Consider the following 27315-nt stretch of genomic DNA (forward strand, 5'->3'; position numbering starts at 1 on the left):
TGAGCCCACCAAAGGCATTCTTCATTTCTGTTCCACTGCTTTTTATTTCTAATATTTCTTTTTTTTCTTTCTTAGAGTTTCCATCTCTGCTCATATTATCCAGTCATTATTTCAAGTTGTCCACTGTTTCCATAAGAATCCCTAGTATACTAATCAGTTTGTTTTAAATTTCTGGCCTGGTAATTACAACATGTCTGTCATATCTGAGTCTAGTTCTGATGCTTGCTCTGTCTGTTCTGTTGTTGTCTTTTAGTATGCCTTATAATTTTTGTTCAAAGCTGGACATGATGTACTGGGTAAAAGAATATGAATTAAATAGGCTGTAGTGTGAAGTTTTATGTTTATCTGGCTAGGAGTTAGACTGTGTTTACTGTTTGCTGTAGCTGAATGTGTCAGAAACTAAAATTTCCTCTGGTGTCCTTGTTTTGGTCTGAGATGTGCAGTTTCTCCAGTCATAATCCCCTGGGTACTGGCTCCAGTGGTGGTTTCTACTTCTGGGCATCTGCTCCAGTAAGCTGTAATTCTTTGCATCTGCCTGTCTGTCTCTATAATTTTTGGGGGAGTGGTTTTCCCTATGACCTCAATTCTCTGATGGGTCTAAGGGGAATTGTTGATTTTAAACTTATTCAGCTTTTTTCTTTTTAAGATATATTAATTAATTAATTTAATTAATTTATTTTTGGTGGCATCGGGTCTTTGTTGCTGTGCATGGGCTTTCCCTAGTTGCAGCAAGTGGGGGCTACTCTTCATTGTGGTGTACGGGCTTCTCATCGTGGTGGCTTCTCTTGTTGCAGAGCATGGGCTCTATGCACACGGGCTTCAGGAGTTGTGGCTCATGGGCTCTAGAGTGCAGGCTCAGTAGCTGTGGTGCACGGGCTTAGATGCTCCGCGGCATGTGGGGTCTTCCCAGACCAGGGCGTGAACCCGTGTCCCCTGCATTGGCAGGTGGATTCTTAACCACTGCACCACCAGGGAAGCCCAATTCAGCTTTTTTCTTGTTGTGAGGTTCTTTACATGCTGGACTGGAAGCCCAAAGTTCATATTCATTTTTACAGATAATTTTGACTCTTTCGCAGGATCAAGACTGAAAGCAGCTTAAAGTAACTGCAATGTGATACAATTTAAATTCTGTTTCTTGAATACTAGGGAGTGGGTAACATGATACTATGGATCAAGTATCTAAATCCTAAACATGAAAATCTTGTATTAAACTTTTTTATTGAGTTGAAACAACCTTAAAAACAGACATAATTCTTATCAGAGAACATCTGTAAGAAAAATCACATAATCAGAATCTGAAGATTGGAAGAAACCTTAAGTGTTACCTATTCCATAGTCTATGTATTTTTTTATTTGCTAGAACTCCCAAAATATTAATGGATTTGTTGATGAATCATATGAAAAGTGAAATATGTTTCTTGAGATCAACTAAAAGTAAGCAGTTAAACACCAGAAAAAAATTTTCTTTTCTGCATGTAGAAGGAAGGTTTTTTTTTTTTTTTCCTAAGTAGACTGAATACATGTTTTGTGCATGGCAACTATTTCATTTTCATTTTCAGATTGGGCTGCATCACTCTGAGAGGGTAAACACTAATAGTTTAATAAGTGTTGACAACTCATTAGCAATGAATGTGTTTAACGATCTGGCTTGGAAAACTTGGATGGTGAATACAAACAGGATGGCTCCTACAGGGAACTCTGCTCAATATCATGTAGCAACCTAAGTGGGAAAAGAATTTGAAAAAGAATAGATACATGTATATGTATAACTGAATCACTTTACTGTACACCTGAAACTATCACAACATTGTTAACTATACTCTAGTATAAAACAAAAAGGTTAAAAAATAAAAACAAACAAACAAACAGGATGGCTCCTAAGATTTTAATTGCTTTGGTCATGTTCAGAGACTTAATATTATGAAGTCACAATATGACGATGTCATTCTAACTGGGGAGTAGATTTGATGATGGAAGCAGTTGGCATTTCTACCACATCTTCAAGAGTACCCTTGGGGGACTTCCCTGGTGGTCCAGTGGTTAAGACTTCGTGCTCCCAATCCCAATGCAGGGATTTACAACAGGTTGCACATGAACTTCCAAAATCTTACCCATAAATCCTACTGTGAAACAATACAATATTCCTTACCATGCAGTATTCATTTCCAGGTGTGATAAAGTCTGTTGCCTGAAATTTCCCATCACAAGCTGCTAGGAGTTTTTCAAAGGTTGGCTCCTCATCAAAAGTGTAAATATAAATAGATCCCTGTAAATATACCAAAAAAGAAAAAAACAATGCAATTGTGTGTTCAGTTCAACAAATAGTTATTAAATGCTTACTGTGAACAAGGCACTGTGTGAGAAAAGGTAGCGGGAAAGTAGAGATAAACTCAGTAAGGCCCTGACCTTGAGGAGCTTAAAATATAAATGTTTATTGATTCATTCATTCATTCCTCAATTAAAATAATCAATAAATAGGACTTTCTTCTTTTCTCCATTTCCAAGCATTTTTTAAAAGATTACAATACATAACAAAGCACTTTTTCCTGACTTTAAAAATAATGTCTATTTATGCAGAAAATTTGGAAAATGTAGAAAACCAGAAAAGTTGTTAAGATGAACTAACTTCTATCACATACTAGACCACGGTGGGCACTAACAAAAACTTTTAAATGTACATTTGTGAAAATTGTAGAGGTGTGGCTGAAGCTGTTACTTATGACTTGTTTATCATTCTCAGGTTCCAAATTCACCTCTCCAAAGAATCTACCCTGTACATTATGCATCCCTGCCAAGTAACTATAATATGGTATGTTTATTTAACTAGCAATAAGAAGTCTGCTTTCAACTGATCACAAGTTCTTCAAGTTTATTTAGGTTAAACATGAATATTTTTGCTCCTGTTTATCTAAAAAATACAACTCTGTAAAGTCTAAAATTTGGTAGGTATTTACTGATTTTACCTTTCATTCATTTACCTTTCATTAATTCCTTCAACAAATATTGAGTGGATACACTGTGCCAGACACAGCTCTGGATGCTGGGGCTGCATCAGAGGACAAAACAGACAAAAGTTCCCTGCCCTTATGGAGCTTACATTCTACTGGGGACTTTGGTCAATGAATAAGGTATCTAAATAATATATATTGTAAGTTAAAGAGCAATAATTGTAAGAAGAAAAAAATAAAGCAGGGAAAGAGGATATGACATGGCAAAATAAGAGGATGAAATTCTAAACTGAGTGTCCAAGAAAGGCTTTACAGAGAAGGTGTGTTTAGAGAAAGGACTTGAAGGAAATGAGGAAGGGATTCATGTGGATTCTGTGGGAAACGCATTCCAGACAGAAGGAACAGCCAGTGCAAACACTCTTGAGGGAGGAGCATGCCTGGTACGTCATGCAAGCTGCATGATGACCAGCATGACTGAAGCAGGGTGAATAAGAAGAAGAGTCACGGGAGATAAGGCCAGTGTGGGGAGTGGAGTCCACATCATGAAGGGCTTTGTAAAGCATAGTGAAGATTTTGGCTTTTACTCAGAATAACATGGGGAATCACTGGAGGGCTCTGAGTAGTAGAGAGAGATGCTTTGCTCACTTTGGCTGCTATGTTGAGTACACATAGTCTATTCTACCATGTACTGAGAAAAGTATATTAAAATCTCCTATTGAGATCATGATTTTGTTTTTCCTTGTCATTTTGTCATGTTTTGCTTTATATATTTTGAGGCTATTTTATTTGGTACATATATATTTTAAAAGTTTATGTATTCCTAGTGAATTTAACCTTTTATTATTCTAAAATAAGCCCATTTATTCTTAGTAATGATTTTTGCCTATAAGTCTTTTTTACCTAATATTAATATATCTCCAAAGGCTTTCTTTTGGTTAACGTTTGCATGATATATCTTTTCCCATTTTCTAAATTTACTTTCAATTTTTAATTTATTTTCAATGTTACTGTATTTTTTAAAATTTACTTTCAATCTTATGCTTTAGATATGTCACTTGAAAACAGTGCAGAGTTGGGTTTGGATTCTTTTTTTTTCTTTTGCGGTATGCAGGCCTCTCACTGCTGTGGCCTCTCCCATTGCAGAGCACAGGCTCCGGACATGCAGGCTCAGCGGCCATGGCTCACGGGCTCAGCCGCTCCGCAGCATGTGGGATCCTCCCGGACCGGGGCACGAACCCACGTCCCCTGCATCAGCAAGCGGACTCCCAACCACTGCGCCACCAGGGAAGCCCTGGATTCTTTTTTAATCAAATATGGTAATCTTTGCCTTTTAACTAGACCAACTATTCTGTTTTGCTTTAATTTGTAATTACTAGTATATTTGAGATTAAACTTTACATTTTAATTCATGCTTTCTATTTTCTCACTTGTTTTGTATTTATTTTTCTCTCTTTTCTTACCTTGTTTTGGGTTTTTTTTTTTTTTTTAACATTTCACTTCCCCCCTCTATGATGTGGAAATTTCATCTGATGTTTCAGTCCTTTTATGGTTACCTTAGCAGTCAGAACATGCATACTTAGCTTATAAATATCAGAAGTTACTTAAAACATTTACTCTCTTCCCAGGAAATAAAATAAACTTGAAATACATTATTCCATTTACTCCTTTCCCTCCAACTTACATTATTGTTGTCTGGAATTTTAATTCAATGTAATTTTTAAACCCAACTTTGAATTATTTGTGCTGTTTTATACAGTCAGTGTTCACTTACATTTCTCTACACATTTACTACTGCTCTTCATTCTTTTTGTATCACAGTCCTTCCACCTGGGGTCATTTTCCTTCTGCCTGAAGTACATTCTTCAGAATTTTCTCTAGTGATGATGTGCTAACAAACTCTCAATTCTGGAGTCTCCAGAAAGTCTTTTTTTACCCCTGTACTGAAAAGTATTTTCCCTGAGTATAGAATTCCGGGTGGTAGTAACCTTATTTCACTAAATCAGGGGTCAGCAAACTTTTTCTATAAAAGGACAGCTAGTAAATATACTAGGCTTTGCAGGCCATATGGTCTCTCACAGCTACTTAATTCTACCATTGTAGTGTGAAAGCAGCCATAGACAATACATAAACAAGTGGGTCTGACTGTGTTCCAGTAAAACTTTATTTACAAAAACAAGCAGCAGGCTGGTTTTGGCCCATGGTCTACAGTTTCCTGACCCCTGCACTACATGGAAGATCTCATTCCACTCTTTCTTACTTACATTATTGCCAGAGTAGTCAGCTGTTAGTGTAACTGAAAGTCCTTTGAAATAATCTGTTTTTTTCTCCGACTACTTTTAAGATTTTCTCTTTGTCTTTGGTTTTCAAAAATTTCACTTTGTTAAGTCTAAGTGTGTATATTTTTCCTGCTTGGGATTCACTGGGCCTCTTGAAGCTGTAAATTCATGTCTTTAATCAGTTCTGGAAAATCTCTCTTTAAATATTACCTCTGTCTCACTCTCTCTCCTCTTTGGGATTCCAATCAAATACATGTTAGATCTTTTCACTGTATCATTCATTTCTCTTACCCTCCCTTCTGTATTTCCCATACTTTTGTCACTTGAGTTCATTCTGGACAACTTCTTCTGATCTATCTTCCAGTTCATTGATTCTCCAGTCTTCTGTCAGACATATTCATTTAATTTTTTCTTTGGTAGTATATTTTTCTTTTTTAGAACATCTATTTGTGTCTTTCTCCCTTCTGTTATGTTACTTTTTTATTGTTTCCTGTTCTCCATAGATATTTTAAGTTTGTCATTTATTAAAACATCATTAACACAGTTTAACTTCTGGTAATTACAGACACTTAAGTCTTTCCATATTTAAATTTAAATTTCTTTTAGGCAGAAAATCATTGAACTTTACTTGTAATTCATCTAAAATCATTGCCTAACAATATAAACTAATATATCCTGACCTAGGAGTCTTCCCAACAGTATAATTCAGGTAGGCATTTGATTTTATCCTGTATTTATTTCCCTCCCTTCCTTCTCTTACAGAACCTGTGTTTTCCTTAGAGAACCACCCATGACCCCAGTCTCAGTTCATGTTTGGGTGGATTGACTCTACCCAGGGTCCAAGGCTAGACATGTGACTTAGGCCTGGTCAATGAGAGTTTAGAATCCCTCTGGACATAGTACTTGACCCAGGGGTAGAGAGGTGACCCAAGTTAGTACAATGAGTCTAGATTCCAGGACGTTTTTTTCCCAACTGGTATCTTTCTACCAGGGTCACCAAGAGGATAAAAATACAAAATTGGAGTTGCAGAAGGCTCTCTTGACACCACAGGGGCGAGTCTGCATAGAAAAGGAGGAAGCAAAGAGGAAACAGAGCCAAGATATGGCAGAAAAACAAGGCATGCAGCCTCATGGGAGCTCCTGGATTTATATCAATTCCTTGCTTGCTTTCAGTTATACACACAAAAACAAACAAACATCCCTCTGTTATTTAGGTCTTTTAAATTGGGTATTTTTTCATTTGCAAGCTAAAGAGTCCTGACTAGTAGTGTATCATTATGCAACACACTCTGCCCTTCATTCCTGTCGTGCAATGATGATAATAATAATATCTGAAATTTCATGTCAAGAAACCAACATCTAGCATACCTTGTCTGTCTGAATCAGCAACATTCTGTAACTGGGAGAAAACATCAAATGTTCCACAGGCCCTTCAACCTCAAGAAAATCCTCTACTTTGTAATTTGTATCTTTAATAAGAAAAGAATACACAAAGCCATCCTAGAGACCAAAAACAATGAGATTAATGAAGAAAATTAGACTTGATCAATGCATAGTATTCAATATACTTTCCTCATCAAACAAGCTAAGAATTGTTGATTACCATCTACTATTCATTTTTGGAATCATCATCTATGTTTACATTATCTAGAATGCCGTGGTTTCTTACCTTTAGCCAACTTTTAACCAGGTTTCCTGGTCAATTTTCAATTTTATCTCTTTTGTGACACATTTTTCAATTACCTAAAATTTGACTGATCTCTCCTTTCTTTGAACTTCTTTAGCATTTATCTTCTTACCACAGTCTTCATTATATAGGAGGTGGGGCAGATGAGGCAGAGTTTATCGTTTGGCTGGTATCCAGAAGTCTCCTTACTTCAAAGGCCTTAGCCTTAATGTATGTATAATCATCATTATGTGCATTTCCTAAATCTCTAAATGACTCAAAGGTAGGGAGTGTGCTGTTTATTTCCCTTGTATTTTCTTTTTTAGTTTTTCACACAGTGCTAGAAACAGGGCAAGTATCCAGTAAAAAGGGTTGGTTAAATGTTGATCAGTTAGTTGTAAACAGCTTTAGGTTAATTTAACTACTCTCAAGAAAAACGGCTGGGTTCAGACTTGAGACCTGGGGGGAGAAATGTGCAAGGTGCTTTCTCCAAGCCCATCATCATTCTCCATCCCTCACCAGAGCAGATGCTCCAATCTCTCCTTTAAACTAGGTTAAAAAAACACACCAAGGGTGGCCTTGAGAAGGACAAATGCAGACTAAATGTAGGAGGAAGTAGTCCGTTGCAAGGTTGGGGAGAGGAGATTACAAGCTACATGTAGGTTAATGAGTTCCAGATTGTTTCTTGTTGGTGGAGCTACATCTCTCATTCTGACATCACTGCCTAGCTGCCCTTAGGTTCCTGGAGATGTGATCTGTGGCAAAAGAAGACACAAAGCTAACAGGGTTCTGAGACAGCTACCAGTAGACTTGAGATTTTAGTGTAGGTCGGCTCCAAACCTTAGTATTGATTACAACCACATGGAAATGTAACTTGGTCTGGCCTCTTTTCATACTTACTGAGGCTGTGTGCCGTAATAAATGAGAGCAAGAACTTTGGAGTTTGCCACACCTGGGTTCAAGTCCCAGCTTCTCCACTTACTGGCTGGTGAACTCTGTAAGACTTGACTCTTTCGTGTGTGTGTGTGTGTGTGTGTGTGTGTTTGGGGGGTTGGAATTTTTAATCCTGTTTTTGCTTATTTGCAATAAGATAGACATATGATAAATCATTATACTGTTATCTCTAATTTTGTATATACTCGAAATTCTTCATAATAAAAAGTTTTACAATAAACATCTCCCCAAAACAGAATTTTAATTAATAATCTGACAGAACTTGACATCCCAAATTATGGCTCATCATAGAAAATGGCAGCAAATGGAAATTGTATATTTTCTTTTTTTTCTATTTGAAATAAATTTTTAACCATTTTTTAATTGAAGTATAGTTAATTTACAACGTTGTGTTAGCTTCAGATGTTTGTATATTTTCTTGAAAGCAATTAATTTTGAAGAAAAAAATACATTACAATTCCAGAAGCAAGCACGCCTCCCTTCTGATATGCCATGGTGACTGGACTGACAAGATTTCTTCCAACTTTGGAAAAGAAAAACAAGGTAAAACAGGTGACACGTAATTAAAAGTGCTGTACAGAGTAATTAATCTCACTTGCTTTCCTAGGACTATTCATTTCTTTGTAATTCTTCTTTCCACAAATCAACTTCCTATCAGGATATGTGCTATGCTTCTCAAACAATGCAGAATAAAAGCTGCTTTGCAATGACTACTGATGTAAATCACACAAGTTTTTTTCTTTTAATGTTCTGTATCATCAGATCTATGGAAGTAACATTGTGGAATTATATAGTTAATATATATTCTTTTTTAGGAAAGCAATTATTAGAGATTTTAAGGGGTCAGAAAGAAAAAAGACAAAAACTGTATTATTATTAAGCTGTATACTTAAGATTTGTACATTTTATGGTACATACATTTATACCTCAGTAAATAAAACACAGTGGACTTAAAAAAGTAAAAAGAAAAAGTGATCTATTAGAACTTTGTTATTGGGGCTTCCCTGGTGGTGCAGTGGTTGAGAGTCCACCTGCCGATGCAGGGAACGTGGGTTTGTGCCCCGGTCTGGGAAGATACCGCATGCCGCGGAGCGGCTAGGCCCGTGAGCCATGGCCGCTGAGCCTGCGCGTCCGGAGCCTGTGCTCCACAATGGGAGAGGCCACAACAGTGAGAGGCCCACATACCGCAAAAAAAAAAAAAAAAAAAAAAAAGAACTTTGTTATTAATAAAATATTGTCCTGGGGAAAGTAACAAAAGCATATTACCTTTTATGTAGATAAACCGCAAGAACTACAAGATCAAAGGCTCAGAGACATGTATCAGACTTTTACTTACTGAACACTACATGCTTGGCATTCTGCCAGATGCTAAGACACATACTGTCCTTTCCTTCAAAGACTATTCACCCCAGCAGTCTCTTCTTTCCAATCCAACTGCCACCAGAGTCCAGGTTGCTATGACTCCTGGCCTAGTCTAGGTGCCTGCTACTTATAGCCACCCGCTTCTAGGATTGTGCTTCCCTGAACTATGGATAATTAATCTCCCCAAGCACAATTCCAATTGGGGCACATCCCCATTCAGGAGTTGATGTCAGTCCACTGTCAGCTGAATTAAGTATAAATGCCTTAGTCAGACATTCAAGGTCAGATATGGTATCAGATAGATGTCCTTTGTTCCCCACTATTCCTGCATAACACTCGATGCTCCAGACAAACTGCACCACTTCTTTTTCTCAGCCTTCCCCATGTTTTCTTGTTTATGCAGATACCATTGCCCCAAATTCCACCTACCCTCATCTCTGTGAACCCATCCTTTAAGGGCTATTTTAAATGCCACCTACAAAATGACTTAACTTGGCAGTTTTCCCTCATCTGAATTCCCATAGCACTTTATGAAGTTCTCCTCACATCTTAATTTTCCTGGCTGCAATTATTTATCAACTTGTCTTATTCTCTTTAATAAAATATAAATCAGCATCTTGAAGGTGCTGATTATGAGATTATATATTTGCCACCTATGTCAACTTGGAGGCACCTTGCTTAATGTCCTCCACATTGTAGAAGCTAGATAAATATTTATTTGAAAGTATTTATATCATGAAAATAATAAAAAATAGTGTACAGGAAGGAAATAGTGAACACTATAAGACTACATACAGGGACTTCCTTGGTGGTCTATTGGTTAAGACTCTGCACTTCTACTGCAGGGGGCGCAGGTTCGATCCCTGGTCAGGGAACTAAGATCCAGCATGACGCGAGGTGTGGCCAAAAAAAAAAAAAGACTACATACAACTAAGTCCTAAATTGTGTAAAACATTACAAGTGTGATAGGGATTTGGAAATGTGAAACATTGATAATTCACTTTACAAACACACAGAAGTGCCAGTTTACTCCCTAGCAATCTCTGGAATCAAACTATAGAGCCAAGTTTGAGTAAGTCACAGTTCCTAACTTCAAAGAGTTGGTGACTAGTGGCAAAGACAGACAGGCACATGGGGCGTTGTAACAGCACAGGATGAGGTTCTAACAAAGAAGTGAGTCTGAGGGAACCCCAGATGGGGCACCTGATTTTGCCTGTAGGTTGGAGTGAGGACAGAGGAAGGCTCCAGAATGGATAATTTTCCAGGTAGACAAGGAAGAGAAGGGCATCCTAGACAAAGGTAACTACCAATGCCAGCAGGCAGAATTTAGAGAGAGCACAGGAATGCTGAGAACTTCTAAAAGGATCAAGTGGGAGAGCTGAAACTGGGAAGATAGGCCAGAAAAGAGGCTTAGTTTTTAGAGAGCTGAGGGATGGCATTGTGGACATGAGATCAGAGGGTGGACTGGGCCTGGAGAGTACAGGTGACAGTAAAGGGAAGAGAGATGGGGACTGGGGTAGGAAAGTTGAACCTAATGGCTTCACTTTCTCAGTGGAGTGAGTCAGGGAACAGGAGAGGGAGCAGATAAGGGACATGCAGCTGGGGAAAACTTGCTGTAGGACGTGGTGTTTGAGCTGGGAACTGGAGGATACAGAGAGTAAGGTGGCAAGGGAATGAGCAGAGTGGCATGTCTGTAAAATGATGGGAAGAAATGACTGGCTAGATCAGGAGACTCATACTGGGGAGTAGCAGGAAATAATATTATTAAAATAATAATATTTTTTTTTTTTTTTTTTTTGCGGTATGTGGGCCTCTCACTGTTGTGGCCTCTCCCGTTGCGGAGCACAGGCTCCGGACACGCAGGCTCAATGGCCATGGCTCATGGGCCAAGCCGCTCCGCGGCATGTGGGATCCTCCCAGACCGGGGCACGAACCCGTGTCCCCTGCATCGGCAGGCGGACTCTCAACCACTGCGCCACCAGGGAAGCCCCTAAAATAATAATATTTTTAATAATAATATTATTAAAATAATATTAATGGTGCAGGTAAGATCAGATTAGAGAGGGCTTGAAATCAAGGCAAAGTAGTCCTTGAGTTTTATGTTGAAAATGGTCTTCAAGTTTGGCAGGGATGAGATGCCTGATTTGGGTCAGCTGTGGATTAAGGTCAATGAAGTCAGCCCTAAGGTTGCTGCAGAAATCAAGGTATGAAATAATAAGAGGAATTGGAGTGGAGAGTGCATTGGTCAGGTTGGAGAATTTGCCCTGGTGAGAATCCTTTTTCAAAGTGTCTACACATAGGCCCCCACAAGGTGACATTGGCTTCTCTGACTCAGGCCCAACTCTGGCCACTGCTGATGGGACCAGGAATGGACACCAGATCCAAGGAGAATAGGTCAGATTCTCTCAGAAATTCTAACCAAGCAACAAAAAGTAATTTTCAAGGCGGAAGTTGGTCTTAAAAGAAGGTCTTGTGGAGAAAGGGTCATTGTGGAAGGCACATTAGCTGATTAAACACAACAGGCATATATGTATGGGAAAGGATATAGCATAGTAGCTAAGAACTTGGACTCTGAAGTCATTGTCTGGGTTCAGGTGTCAGCTCCATAATTTACTAGTTACGTGAATTTGGGCATGTTTCTTAACCTCTTAATGCCTTCATTTCCTCATCTATATCATGAAGATTAAAATGTATTTCCTTACAAATTTGTTTTAAGGAGTATGTGAAATATACATATAGAGTGATAGCAGAAAGTCTAGAGCATAGGGCACTCAATAAACATTAGTTAGCTACAAGAAACATCCAGAGGACTCGGTAATGAACTAGAGGATAAAGAAGGAGGAATCAAAGATGTCTCTAGAAAGAGAAAAATAGGGAACAAAACATCCATTGTCAAGTGCAAAACCATCACCACTGGCTACACTTCTGGGAAGATAAAGCAAAGCAGTTTCTTACCCCTTGGTGGTCCGTCTTCTATCTTATTAAGCACAGTTACCTTCAAGTTTTCTCCACTAATCATTAAAAGATGACCCTGTTCACAGCCAACATATAGGTCACTTGTTGGAGTCCAGCAGTGCATAGTCGGGTGAAGCAAAGTATATAGATCATCTTTAGGCTTCAAGGAAAGATTTAAAACCTTGTGTTAAGACAACAGTCATGGCTTAAGAGCCAGAGAAATACTCAGCAAAAACAATTTCCAAGACAAGACAGATAAACATGCGGTGGCTTCTCTGGTTGTGGAGCACGGGCTCTACGCGCGCTGGCTTAGTAGTTGGTGGCGCACAGGATTAGTTGCTCCGCAGCATGTGGGATCTTCCTGGGCCAGGGCTCGAACCCGTGTCCCCTGAATTGGCAGGCGGATTCTTAACAACTGCACCACCAGGGAAGTCCCACAAAAGTCTTGAGTAATAACTTCTACACTGTTTCTTGGTGGACTTTTTGATATCTTGGATCTAAGAAAGTCATTGTTTAGCTAAAATCATACCATTTGAGGAAGATTTTGGTCAATCTTTCCCCTCCTGGTTCTGCAGGGGGGCATGAATGTGATTTTCCTTGAGTGGCTATGGAGAGGTTGGCCTCGACCCTCTGCTTGGTTAACTGTCACGGGGAATAAGAGGACACTTTGTCTGCCTCTGGTTTGCATGAAACATCCTACTTGACTTTGATTCCGTGGAAAACTCAGAGAGAAATGCACAAAATCTTTGGGACGTACCTAGAAGAAATGTTGGTTTTGGGAACTAAAAATAATATGGACCAAGGGTCTATGGCAAATTTTTCCTGTAAAGGACCAGGTAGAGAATAGGCTTTGCAAACCACATAGGTCTCTGTCACATATCCCTTTTTTTTTTAATCACTTAAAAATGTAAAAAACAGGGGCTTCCCTGGTGGCGCAGTGGTTGAGAGTCTGCCTGCTAATGCAGGGGACACGGGTTCGAGCCCTGGTCTGGGAGGACCCCACATGCTGCAGAGCAACTAGGCCCGTGAGCCACAACTACTGAGCTTGCACGTCTGGAGCCTGTGCTCCGCAACAAGAGAGGCCGCGATAGTGAGAGGTCCGCGCGCCGCAATGAAGAGTGGCCTCCGCTTCCCACAACTAGAGAGGGCCCTCGCACAGAAACGAAGACCCAACAGAGCCAAAAATAAATAAAATAAAAATAAATAAAGAAGACCCCAAGATCACTTTAAAAAAAGTAAAAAACAGTCTTAGCTTGAAGCCATGTAAAAGCAGGTGACAGTTTGCTGATCTGTGCCTTAGATGATAATATCTCAGTGTTATGCCCCCTGCAGCCTTAAACACTGTGTCCAGCAGGGGAGAGGTCACTCCCCCTTTCTGTCCACACAGAGCAGTCATCCTTGTAAGCCCTGGACCACCTGCTTTCCTTCCCAGAGGTCAAAATAGCCATGGCAGCTATTCTGGGCATGTGCCCTCCACAGCACTGATTAAGATCCTGAATTCAGGGTACCATAACATGGCATAACATAACATAACATAACATGGCATTCTTTCTTTTCTATTTAAACAAGTCAAACATACTACCTTACTTTTATTTATTTATCTATTTACAGATGTATTTGTTTGCAATATAACATTTAATACTATATTAGTCTTTTTTTAATGCTATACTATTATTTAGAATTGCATTAGCTACAACATAACGTCTTTGTTTTCTTTAGGCATCCTTACAGCCATAGGAACAGAAAACATTTTAAAATAATATTTTTATTTGTTTCTAATTATAAAAGTGGTATATCCTTATTTGGGACAGAAAACATTTTTAATAAGCTAATGGCCAAATTAACAGAATTCTTAAATTCCTTGAGAGCTCCGTATGTATTTCATTCCCTTATTCATTCATCTAACAAATACTTATGCTACATAACAGGCACTGTTCTAATTACAGGGATGTAGCAGTGAACAAAATACACACCCACACACAAACACACACACAAACCTGCCCTCATGGGGCTTACATCCTGGTGAGGGAAAACAGAGTAAAAATAAGTTAAGAAGTTAAATATATGGAATGTTATGTTTTGAAAGTGCTGTGGGAGAAAAATAAAGCAGGGGAAGGTGGAATAGGTTTCATAGTTGGGGAATACTGTAAACCTATATAAACAGCCATTTTTTCATTCAAAACTCTTCGATAATGCAAACCACCAAGTTGTAATAAATACTCAGTTATCTGAATAATATATACTGCTCTTTAATTTAGGAAAGGTTTACAGATTCAAGGTAAAGCAGGTGTAGCACTGCCAAAGTAATTATTCTGCTGGATTCCCAACTGATATAAATTTGTTGCATAATTGATATTTCCACAAACATTTATTGGGTGTTGATTATATAGCAGGTATTGTGCCAACTGCTAAGAGAACCCTCTTCTCAATAGGATAATCACCTATCGAGGGAAGAAGTAGTATCAACAAACATCAGAATCAGAAAACATAGTAGGCTATAGTAGAAGAGTGTTTAACTATTACAAGAGAATCTATGAGAAAGCAATTTGCTCTTCTTGGTAGAGTGAAGGAAGTGGACAGAGAGAGAATTATCATTTGGGATGGACCTGGAAATATGACTAAGGCAGAAATCATACATAGAAGCACTCCACATGATAATTTTTTTAAGGGATACATTGTCTTTAATTGTATGATTGGCCTATTTCATGCCCTCATAGCCTTGGATTGTTAGAAAATAAATACTTGAGTAACAATTTCACCACCCAGTGGGCAGGAAAAGAAAGGGGACAAAACCACTCAAAAGGATTAAACTGTTGCTGATTAATGACATTTTTGTGGTGTCTAAACTGAGATTTGACTCAGAGGGAAAAGAGTTACTCACTGACTACCATTATTTAATCATCATTATTTAAAAGTTGCCTGGGTTGTCTTGATGACCTTAGACTATAAATCACAAAAAGACAGACTCTTACCTCGTATGGCAATGGGCTCAAAAATCTTTAAAAAACCACACATATCTGGTTCTCACAATACCAGTGAATCTGTATGTATGCCATAGAAGGTGAGAATTAAAACTTGGAATTTTTTTGCCTTGGTATATTAAACTAGTATCGTGTGTGGCTTTTCTTACTTTAAGATAAACCTGGGCTTGTCTTCTTATTACTTTCTTTCATCAGTAAATATGTTCTGGGCCATTTAAAAATGAATGTAATATTATGTGGTGCAAGCAGAAACAATAATTTTCAATGCTGGAAATTGAGAATTTTAAAAGAAAAGGTGCCAATAGTGTTTAAAACTATTTGTTGGTAACACCACCTCCTTGTTTAGTCCTCTGAAATCAAACATTTTGATCACTTGAGAACCAAACATAAAAAACTCAAGCCCAACTTAATATTGCTTTAGAAATTGTAAGCATCTGAATATGTGTCAGAATACTTGAGTTTTAAAAGGAATTTCTATTTAGCAACTTCTGCTTAAAAAAAAAAAAAAGTAGATGGAAAAAGAAAACTGGACCCTTGAGATTAAATTCACTATCTTGGATCCAATTTCTGCCCAGATAACACCTGCCTTTGATTTCCCCCATGCTACTACTGGATACCATTTCTAATGCCCCAAATAACTTGTGTAACGTGATGCGGGCCTATTTAAAGTCCTATTTAATGTGTCTTTCTAGTGTTAGCTATAAGAGAAATAAGGGGAGTATTTAACATTTGTAATTTTATAAAAATCCACATTTGTCAATTTTTAAGACCCTTAAATAGGTCAAGTCATTACTGGTTTCTTTGCCATTGGTACTGGGTCACAAGAAATTTCATTCACAGGAAGAAATAGAATCAAGACATTTGAGATCTAAGTTTAGTTATGTTTTCACTCATTGTATAGACATTACTCAATGTTTTAGCAATTTTTCTCACCTTATTTGTCTATAAGATGAAAGAAGTAAATACTGGGAAAGTTGATTTCTAATTTAAATGTAAAGTAAATGGCCTTAATAATATTCCCTGTATGATTTAGAGATGTCATACTTGAATATTAAATTTCTGTTTCAGAAAAAGGTTAAAATGCACTGAGTTACAAAAGTCCTAGGAAATAAAGATGTCTGTTTATTATGAGCATTTTAAAAAATGGTAACTCCACATTTAATTATTTAAAGGTGGCATTTCATAGCATTTTTCAAATAACAAGAACAATTGCTTGAATTTTAAATGTTTTATGTAGGAACCATCAAGTTGGCACAAAGGGTGAACGATGGGGGCTCCCACAGAAATCTGTTGCACATACACACACATACACACACACACACACACAAATCTGAGATGGTTGAAAATGTGGGTTCTTTGGCATCAAAAACTAAGCATAGAAACATTGTTTCAAGTTGTAAACCTTGATGGCTGATGTGTTTGGTTTTACTTTGCTGCCCCACTGTGGCTGAGCGTGGTTGCATTTCCAAGCGTTAAGACCAGTACTATTAAAAGGAATTATTTTCTGTAATTTAAAAAAAGTGAGTAATTGTCATCCTTTAGAGGAAATACTAAGAGCATACAACCTTTTCCCTTGCTGGCCAGAGATTTTTTGATAAACTAATTATCACATGCAACTATTTTAAACATCTATAGCTTAATTCTCTGCAGTGTTCAGAAACATTGGGGAAACTCTACTTCGGTTCTCCTGGGCTTGGAGCTTTCACACAAGCATTCACATAACGCAGGTTCCAGAGGCTCAGCAGAAGCCAGCTGCTTACCTTCATCCCAAAGGCCCTGCATGTGTCACTCTCTGCTCCCTGCCTCGCTCTTGACCATCACTGCACCTCATTCCCCCTCACTTACTCTGCTCCAGCCACAGGGCTCTTTTCTCAGCTCCTCAAACATACTGAGTTCTTTTCTTCCCCCAGGGCCTTTGCAGGCGCAGTTCCCTCTGCCTGAACACTCTTTACCCTGCTTATAGTAGGAGGAGCGCCTCCTTGTCCTTCAGTCACCTCCCCAGAGGCCTTCCTTGAGCAGCATGTTAATCTCTCCCTCACCTCCACGCCCACCTCTCATTTATCCTGTTGTAATAACTGTCACATTTCGCAACGATTTGCTGTATCTCTTTACTTCTGGTGTTGGTGGTGCTGCCTGGTTGTTTGTCTCCCTGGTAGAACGGAAGCTCCGAGAAGCAGGGTTATGCCTGGTTGGTCGCCATACGACCCTGTTGCCTGAAACAGTGCCTGCTACCTACAAGGAGCTTGATAAGTATCTGTTGAATGAAAAAAACTGAGTAACTGTTGGCAAACTCCCTTATGAAGCTTTCTTCCACCGTTCTCCATGGCCTCATTTTCTCCTGGATTTGCTCCTGCTTCTGTGACTGTTCCTCCTCAGGCTCCTCTTCTTCCTCCTGTCTCTTGGCTGACTCCCTCCTCTCCGGCTCTCCTCCCTGACACCTTCTCTCTCCTTTTCCTCACCCCCTATCCCCTGCCCCCCGCCACGCTCCCACTACCCTCTCTGGGGGAATGACTCTGACCACACACTGTGTCTCCAGCCCTGCCTTCTCCTCCCTGACACTAGGTCCAAGTTGCCAGCTTCCACCTGGCATCTCCACCTGGATGCTGCCCAGCACTGCAAAGTCAGTATGTCCAAAACTGAAATCACATCTGGGCCCCCTGTTTCAGTTAGCAAGACCATCCTCTTCCTAGTCACCCAACCTCAAAACTCCAGAGCCTTCATCTCTCGTGGCCTCCAGGGCTAGTCTGAAGTAAAAACCAGGAAGAGCCTCTCTATCCTGCATGTCTCACGGGATGGTCATAAATGCAAATAGGCAAACACGGAGAGGGGCCAGGTCATTACCCTGAAAGTTTCTGCCTCTTCACCCACTAGTCCGGCAATGGCTGACACGGGGAGCACAGGTCCATAGATAGGATCTTTGGGCAATGATTGGGGAAAAACTACATCTGTTTCATTACAAAATGACCCATCTTCCATAGGCAGCTTTACTGACCTGTGGATAAAAGAGACATCAGAATAATCAGATTAACAGAAACAAGTCATTGATGGAACTGCTGCATATCAGTGGTAAGCAAAATGGGAGGTGTTACAACTCATTAAAAAAACCTAGCAAAAACCAGATGAAACCAAATACTATATTTAAATATATATATCATAGGGCTTCCCTGGTGGCGCAGTGGTTGAGAGTCCGCCTGCAGATGCAGGGGACATGGGTTCGTGCCCCGGTCTGGGAAGATCCCACATGCCGCGGAGAAGATGGGCCCGTGAGCCATGGCCGCTGAGCCTGCGCGTCCGGAGCCTGTGCTCCGCAACGGGAGAGGCCACAACAGTGAGAGGCCCGCGTACCGCAAAAAAAATAAAGATAAAAAATAATAAAAAAATATATATATATCATAAAAGTACAAGTAATACACAGTCATAAATTAAGTATATAGGGATTTTTCAAAAAATATTAAATTTAATATGTAAAGCAGGAATTGTAAATTTGAACACTGCCAAGGGTTAGGCAGGTGATGTGTGGCCAGGTAGGACTGTGGCAGATGGGAAAGTGTTTTCCCTCCTGTGAGACAGTGGAAAATATGTATATAGGTCTCTTCCTAGTTTCCTGGCACAGAGTTCCTGAAACCCTTGTAAGTCCCAAGTGATAAGAGCATCGGGAGCATCTTCTGTGCTACTGAGGCGATTCTAGGTGGGCTCCTGGGTGGCTCCGGAATGGGTGCTGTCACCAGAAAGACAAAGCCGTGACTAGAAGCTTGGAAGTTTCTGCCCCAACTCCCATCCTCCAGAGAGCAGAGGAGCTGGAAATGCCGCAAATAATTGATCATGTGACACGAGGAAGCCTCCATAAAATCACAATGGTGGGGAGTCTGGAGAGCTTCCGGGTTGGTGAACACATACACTTGGGAGGGTGACGCAGCCCAACTCCATGGGACAGAAATCCCTTCATTCAAGACCCTCCAAGACCTCGCCCTATGTGTCTCATCATTTAGCTGCTCATTTGTATCCTTTATCATATCCTTTAATAAACTAGTAAATGTAAGTAAGTGTTGCCCTGAGTTCTGTGAGCTGCTCTTGCAAATTAATGGAACCCAAGGAGGGGGTCATTGAAACCTCTAACTATAGCCACTTAGTCAGAAGTACAGGTAACAACCTGGGCTGCAGCTAGCATCTGAAGTGAAGAGGGGAGGACAGTCTTGTAGGACTGAACCCTTAGCCTGTGGAATCTGATTCTGTCTCTGGGGAGATAGCGTCAGAACTGAGTTGAATGGTAAGACACCCAGCTGGTATCAAGGAGACTTGCTTGGTGCCGGGAAAAACCTCCACCACAAATGTCAGAATTGAAGTGTTCACTGTGAATAGTAAAGGAGACTCATGGGGAAGAAAAACACAGTAGGGAAGAACTAGGCTCTTCCCTACATAGAAAAAGAAAATCTGAGTTTTGTTCTCTATACACACCCCCTAAAGCTGGCAGGCACCACTCAGTTCCAACCAAGAGGGTTTGCTGACTTGTGAGAACTTTGGTTCCAAAATTTCAAGAGAAAATCATAATCTGTATATTTACGAGAAATTTCTCAAATTTTAAATATTGGCAACACACATGGACCAAAAAACCCATAAATGTAGGTTGTATTCAGCTACCTTTACAACCTCTAGTATCAAGAATTTATTTTCAGATTTGCCAAATATTTACTTTTAAACCACAACATGGCTATAAAGTGAGTTTAGAGAATTCATGGCTTTATGTGTTAAACTCAAAATGTTTTTGGTTATGTTTTATGAATGATGAATAATTTTGAAAAATGATCACGCAAAAACAGTACTTACTACTCAAATGCAAGACTTAACTAAGTATTTTCAAATCCTGCTTGTTTCCTGATCCAGGACAATCCACTCACTTTGCCTCCCACTTTATTTGCCTATAGAGAAATCACAACTCAACATTCAGAACTAAAGAAGCATATTCAAGGGAAGCAAAAGGAGAGAAAGATGTGATAAATTACTTGCCTGCCGTGGCAAGGATCTGATAGAGACATTACCCACTTTATAAAAAGGGACAGTGTTGTCAACTCTGCCTTGAGACAGATTTGGCTATTCAATGGGTTCTTGTAAAGATGAAATTGAGACATAAAGAATACTGAGGAGAACGAAGTGCCTCTCTTAGGGTTTTCCATTTGAAAACTTCATTTACTAGCTTTACATTTCTCTTTAAGAAGGCAGTTTTTCAAAAACTGCAATTTCAAGGATGTGTATGTCCAACGTTTCCTTAGTCTTTGACTTTGGGGAGTATGATGAGAATGGTCAGCTCAGGGGCACCTTGAGTCTTTGAATTCTTTTCAACAAAGTTACCATTATTATCAGCTATCACCAGGACATTGGTCATAGAACTTCTCTTTGACCCAGTTCTATTTAAACAGGCAATTCCATGACTTCACTACATGCAACTACCCTTTTGTTTACAGATAATGTGGCTGAAGGTATAATCTACACAGTTCCCATATCTAAAAATTTCTTAGTTTTGAGATTTCAATTGGGCATCAAAGTAATAGGAGCAAAAAGTGATAACATGACCTTAAAATATATATATATATATATATATATATATATATATATACACACACACATATATATATATATATATATACACACACACAATAGGCATGTTTTGAAATAGTAAGAGCAAATACAATTTTGGAAAATTAAGCCATGTGGGAAAAGCTTGATATTTAAAAGAAACTCAGTGGGAAATCAAAGCACAGAGAATCCTTTCGAAATGCAAACAACCACTCCAAGGAAATTATACTGATATATGTAGAAAGAACGTTTTAAGTTAAGATGCACGTATATACAGATGAACCCATGTGCAAGGCAGAAATAAAGACACAGATGCAGAGAACAAACGTATGGACACCAAAGGGGGAAAGCAGGGGGGTTGGGGTGATGGTGGTGGGATGAATTGGGAGATTGGGATTGACATATATACACTAATATGTATAAAATAGATAACTAATAAGAACCTGCTTTAAATAAATAAATAAATAAATAAGGGAGGGAAAAAGAAGAACCTTCTGTATAGCTCAGGGAACTCTACTCAATACTCTGTAATAACCTATATGGGAATAGAATCTAAAAAAGAGCGGACATATGTATATGTATAACTGATTCACTTTGCTGTACAGCAGAAACTAATGCAACATTGTAAATCAACTATACTCCAATAAAACTTAATTTAAAAGTATTTAAAAAACAAACAATAAAAGGATGCACGTATAAAGCCACTTAATTCACCAAACTGATCCAATCACGTTACATGAACGCAAACAAAAGTTCCCACTTTGTTGTGTTGTAATGAAGTCTCTTACTTTGCTTTGAGATAATGCTCCTGGTTACTTCTTTCGACTGTCCACACAGTCACTGCACTTGGACTTGACAAGCACAGCTGGTGCCAGTTCATGGGGTTAAAAGTCATCTGGCTCACATCTATACCGGGTTGTGATTTCTTGCACAAAATGACACCCGATTCCCAGTTCCTGAGAGGAAAATTGAGTTTGGTGAAAAATAATTCGTTTGAACTTCATATCTTGAGAACATCTATCTAATTATTTGAAAACAATTTACATAAATTCAGAATTTATGATATAATTTATTAATCTATGATCTTAATATCAAATGTATAAATAATTATGCTTATCATTATAGTGTGCCCTCCTAGGAAAGCAAAATAACTATTTTAAAATATCACTCTTCAATATGCTACTAAGGCTGTTTTATCTCCTTATCAAATTTGGATTTGACCCGTTCAAATCTAGAAAATGGAATATATCATCACATTTGCTGAAAAGTAAGTGTAGGTACCTAAATCTCTTAGTACACATGAGTACCCCTCATAGATCGAGACGTGCTGTACACACTGATGCCAGTAGATCATTTACTGAGCTTTTAAAGTCACAGTACTAGTACCTTAAAACAGACTAAATCATTTACCTATTTGAGGGAATATCTTGAATGCCTATCATGAGCAAGTTCCTTTGCTAGATGACATATACAGAAAAAAAATTAATGTGAGCTGTCTGGCTCCTGAATGGAGCCAGAACTCCATTCAGGGTTGTGGTTTGCGAATTGGAACTAATAGGTGTGGAGCTCGCCTTGTCTATCAGCTCCCTCCTGCTTCCACCTCTTTCCGTCCCCGTCACAAAGGTCCCATCCATCAATATCAACCATTCTCTTGCTGGTACCACTGGTTCCCTGGATTTTTTGACTTTCTGCCTCAGATGCCTGGGAAAACCCATCAACCCTGGATGGATACGACTGAAAGCCTGGGCAGTTGAGAGAAAAGAAGAAAGATCACAGGACTATGTGTGTCAGTGACATTATAAATTCATGGTTACCACCCCGGGGACCCACTATACCACCTCCAGTCCTGCTATGTTTCTCTGGTTGGTTTTCTCTCCTGTTCTCTAAAGTGCTGGTTTTCTGATACTCTCCATTTTCCTGAAGCCTCAAACTCCTCCACCTCCTTCTTACTCTCAGTAAATGGCTTTGATTTCCACAAAGAAAACAGAGGCCATCAGCTGAGAATTCCTCCAAATTTCTGCTAGCGAGTGTAGTGACCTGCCAGGATCTGTATCATTCTTTCCCTCTCCTCTTCTGTTACAATGAAGGCATAGCCTTCCTCCTGCCTAAGGCCAATTTCACCACCTGTGCTCTGGACCCTACAGGTCTTGACTTCTTAGGAACGTTAGTTTATCCATTGTTCCTTCTCTTCTGCATCTTCAGACTCTCCCTCTCTCCTGACTCCTCCCTGTCAGCACTTAAATTAAGTGCTCATCTGTACTATCTTAAAAAAAAAAAAAAAGCCCTCCCTCAGTCTCACCCTTCCACGTCTCTCTCCCGCCCTTCGAGCCAGACTTCCCGAGCGAGTTGTTCTAAATTCACCGCCTCCTCTTTCTCACGCCCACTCTCTCCTCATTCCAGGAAATCTGCATCCCGTCACCACCATTCCATCGACAAAGCTGTGTGTCTCCAAGATCCACTGACATCCACCTTCATCTCAAACCCAGCAGGCACTTCTCGGTCCTTGTCTAACTTCACTTCTGCAGGATTGGACTCCGCTCACCACAACTACCTTCTGGGATGACTCTTGGACTCTCTGTCACACAGCTCTTATGGGACACCCCATACCTGTCGGCCTCACACTGTTTCTGGGACCTGAACCACCTGTTCTGCCTAGCTGACTCGGTGGCTGTCCAGCAGTGTAGGCTTCAACTAACTTCACGGGCACACCTCATGCCCGCTCCACACGCACAGGGCCATCCCAAGTTGCAATAAATCTGAAAGCGTGGCAGAGTTAACATCCTGGGCAGGGAAGCTTTGATCGATAGGGTAACGGGAGTAGGTGGGTAAGTTCCCATATCTTCCTCTCCCTGCCCCAGCCCCCTGTGTCATAGCCCAGGGACTGTCCATGTTCACAGGAGTCCATTACAGCCTCTCAGAAGACCACCTGCGGGACAGAGCAGCCAAGTGGTGCCCAGTAAAGCAATGCGCATTCACATTGGCTCCTGCCCCTTCCCTGCCCCCTTTTCCAGCTTGCCTCCCACCTGGAACTTTACTCCCTCCTGAAGAAGTCGCTGGTGAGCTTCTGCCTCACGCTCTGCTTTCTCTGGAATCCAGGCTGAGGCATATTCGGGAACCTCCATGCCTCTGTCCCTCCTTGCTCCATGACTGCTCCTTCTGAGTGTCCTGGGAGATCCCTCTGCCTCTTTCAATCTCTTTTATTGGTCTTCCTCTAGGTTCTGTCTCGAGGTTCCTCTGTAGGTGCTCTAATCCACTTTTCGCACTTTGATTACGAATCTCATTTAACAACACCCAAACGTTAATCTCCAGCCCTCTCTCCTGGGCTCTGGGTCTGGCTATCTAGGACAGTGACAAATTGTGTCTCTCAACATCTGTTCTTCATTTCCTCCTCTGAGTAACAGAACCCCTGGCTTTTAGCCAGGCACACATGACCCACAGTGAGGACCATATTTCCCAACTTCCCTTGTAGCTTGATTTGACGTGTGACTAAGCTGGCCAGTGGGATCTAAGTGGCAGTGGTGTGTGCAGCTCCCAGGCTAGGCATTCCAACAAATGTTTGTGCCCTTCCCCTTATGCTTTTCCTTTCCACATGGCTCCCCAGAATACATGGCTGGTGCCCCACTTCAGACTAGAGGTGAGGGCAACACGCTAGGAGTAGGAGAACAACAAAATAGGGTGGACAGGTCCCAGACACTGGGGAGCCACCAGACCAGCCATGGGCTGCTCATACCTGGACTGCTGCATGGGAGGGAAAGAAACCTCAGTCTTGTTTAAGCCACTTCTTTAGGGTGATTGGGGTTTCTGTGACAGCAACTGAACCTAAATCCTAACTGATATATCAACTGCCAACTAGACATCCCCATTTCTTCATCTCAGGCACACTCAGCTGTCCCAACCATCTTCCCCATTGCCTCGTCCAACCTCCCTCCACCCATGCTCTCTGTATCTTTCTGCACCACAACAAGCACCGTAACATCCTCAAGTTTCCCAAGTCACAACTCTGGGTAAAACCCTCAGCTGTCCCTCTCCCTCAGCACCACGCCCAACATTCAGTCGGTCACCAAGTCTCCTGGTGCTGCCTCCTAAACATCTCCACATTTCTCTGTTCCTATACTCACCACTTCAGTCCATGCCACAACCATCTCTCACCTGGACCACCACAGCCTCCTAATTGATGTTCACGGCTTACTTCCCTCCAATATCCTTCCATGATGTGACTACAAGCAGTGTCCTTACATGCAGATCTAATCATGTCACATCCCTGGTTAAAATCCTTAATAGTCTCCCAATGTCTCTAGGATAAAGGATGTGCCTACTAGCATGACTGATACATAGGGTGAGTATCCTTCTGTGTTAATTATTGATAACATACCCCTTTCACTCTCACATGTGTCCTGATTTGGATGCTGAACTACATGGTCACATATTTACAAGGCTGCTCATGAGCTGGCCTCAGACTGTCCCTGTGAGCTTGCCTCTCATGGCTGATCTCTTGTTCTCATCATTATGATCTCTTAATTAAATCTGCAAACTCGCCATAGTTTCTGACCTCATGGACTTTGCACATGCCTTTCCTCTGCTTAGAATCCTCTTCCTTTTCCTCTTCACGAAGCTGATTCCTACTCATCCTTTAAGTATTGCTATGGTTGAATTGTGTCCCCCACAATTCAAGGGTTGATGTCCTCAGCCTCAGTATCTCAGAATGTGACCTTATTTGGAAGGAGGGGCTTTACTGAATTAAATGAAGCCACTTAGGGTGGCCCTACTCCAATATGACTAGTATCCTTACAAAAAGGGGAAATGAAGAGACAGAGACACATACAAGGAGAACACCATGTGAACATGAAGACAGTTATTCACAATCCGGAACAGATTGTCCCTCACAGTCCTCAGCAGGAGCCAACCCTGCTGACACCTTGATCTCAGACTTCTGGCCTCCGGAACTGTGAGACAATAAACTTCTATGTTTGAGCCACTCAGTTGGTGGTACTTTGTTAATGGCAGCCCTCGCAAACAAATACAACCATCAACAGGTGAGTGGGTAAACAAACTGTGGTACATCCATACCACGGAACAGAAAGGAATGAACTGTTGAAACACACAGTACATGAGAGAATTTCAAAATAACTGTGCTGCATGGAAAAAGCCGGACCAAAAATTAGAGTATATAATGTATGTGCAATTCTAGAAAAAGCAAAGTCATCCAGAGCGTGAGTAAACACATCAGTGGTTCCCTGGGGGCAAGCGGCAGGGCAACCATGGTGTACAGGAACGTGTGGCAAGAGCCAGTAAGGAAGGGTCTGAAGAGCAAAGGGAAACTTTCGGAGATGATAGATGTATTCATTATCCTGATTATGGTGATGATTTTATGGGTAAGTCAAAAGTTATCAAGTTGTGTGTGTGTGTGTGTGTGTGTGTGTGTGTGTGTGTGTATATATGAGCAGTATATTATACGCCAGTCATACCTCAGTAAAGCTGTTTTTTAAAAAAGTAACTCTGCATAAACTAAATGTTGTTCTCAGAATCTAGATTATTACATTTTTTCCTGAGAAATGCTGGTATGTAAGGAGTGTCCTCAATCATTCGTGGAACATTCTGTACCTCCCCTTAATAAGATAAATTCCCCCCTGAAGCAGTTTATATTATGGATGGAAGAGTGAGTGCAGCTTTGAAGGTGGCCACATGAACTGACCCAGAAAAGACCAGGCATGTGCCTTATTCACAAGTATTTCCTCTACAGCTGGAAAATGGGATATAATGTTCCATTCTCTGAACATATAATTGTTCTAATGTCCCTAAAAACAATTACTCAAACGGAGCTCTAATATAGAGACCATCTTAATTTCAACATTAGTGGAAAATATGAAAATAATTCAAAGGTACAATTTGTTTTAAGAAAAGGTGAAACTTTCTGTACTTATCCATGTGTTCTGTACCTGACAAAGGAAATATTATAACAGGTTAACAAAAAGAGAAAGACGGTAATTAATCTCTTTTAGCTTTTGCCCTGCCAATTTTCTGCCTGAAAGTAGTGACTATATTAAGCCTTATGATTAGGACTTTTATTCCTTCCATTTTTCCTTGTTCTGGATTTTTCATGTATATGTCCTTTGATACAATCCAGAAGGACAGGATTAAAATGTGAGCCAATGAAAGGAATTCTGCAGGAGGCTGCAACTTACCAGAGGGCCAGTTCAAATTCTGGGAGGGAGGAGTAACTAGCCAGGTAGGTGCCACAGTAACTGAATGAAAGTAAAGTGTAGTCCAGAAGAACATTGCCTAAAATACAAAATCCATTACAAGGATTTAATCATTATGTTCAGATTAACTAGAGTCTTATAGTTTAATTTCCCTTATCTAATAATTTTTACATAATTCAAAAGCATTTGGCTCCTGGAATAAGAGATGTCTTGGTTGATTTCTAACACTATTAACAGAAAGCTATGAGCTAAGTTCAGATACATGCTTAAAAGATTTTAGAGTGAATTAAGACCACAAGGTCACTCTCTCTAGTCTTCAGTGCAAAACTGAGCATGCTGCACCATGTATGTCCCCATTTGGCTTGAAACGGCCCAAGAACCATAAAATATTCCATAAATATA

The 27315-nt window shown here is 40.1% G+C and overlaps 1 protein-coding gene across 1 annotated transcript in view; it reads right to left on the reverse strand.

The window, feature by feature from the left end:
* The window catches only part of CFAP43 (cilia and flagella associated protein 43), a gene marked incomplete at both ends in the record, with an annotated part of 104078 nt that overhangs the window by 69638 nt on the left and 7125 nt on the right, over positions 1-27315 (reverse strand). The window contains 7 exons of the mRNA XM_079703140.1: positions 2150-2266; positions 6593-6724; positions 8300-8367; positions 12162-12321; positions 17984-18134; positions 21502-21669; positions 26896-26992. Of these exons, the coding sequence (XP_079559266.1) occupies positions 2150-2266; positions 6593-6724; positions 8300-8367; positions 12162-12321; positions 17984-18134; positions 21502-21669; positions 26896-26992 (893 nt within the window). The remainder of the gene's footprint in view (positions 1-2149; positions 2267-6592; positions 6725-8299; positions 8368-12161; positions 12322-17983; positions 18135-21501; positions 21670-26895; positions 26993-27315) is intronic.

This window comes from Hyperoodon ampullatus (genome assembly GCF_949752795.1).
Source record: "Hyperoodon ampullatus genome assembly, chromosome: 1".
Taxonomy (NCBI): Eukaryota; Metazoa; Chordata; class Mammalia; order Artiodactyla; family Ziphiidae; genus Hyperoodon; species Hyperoodon ampullatus.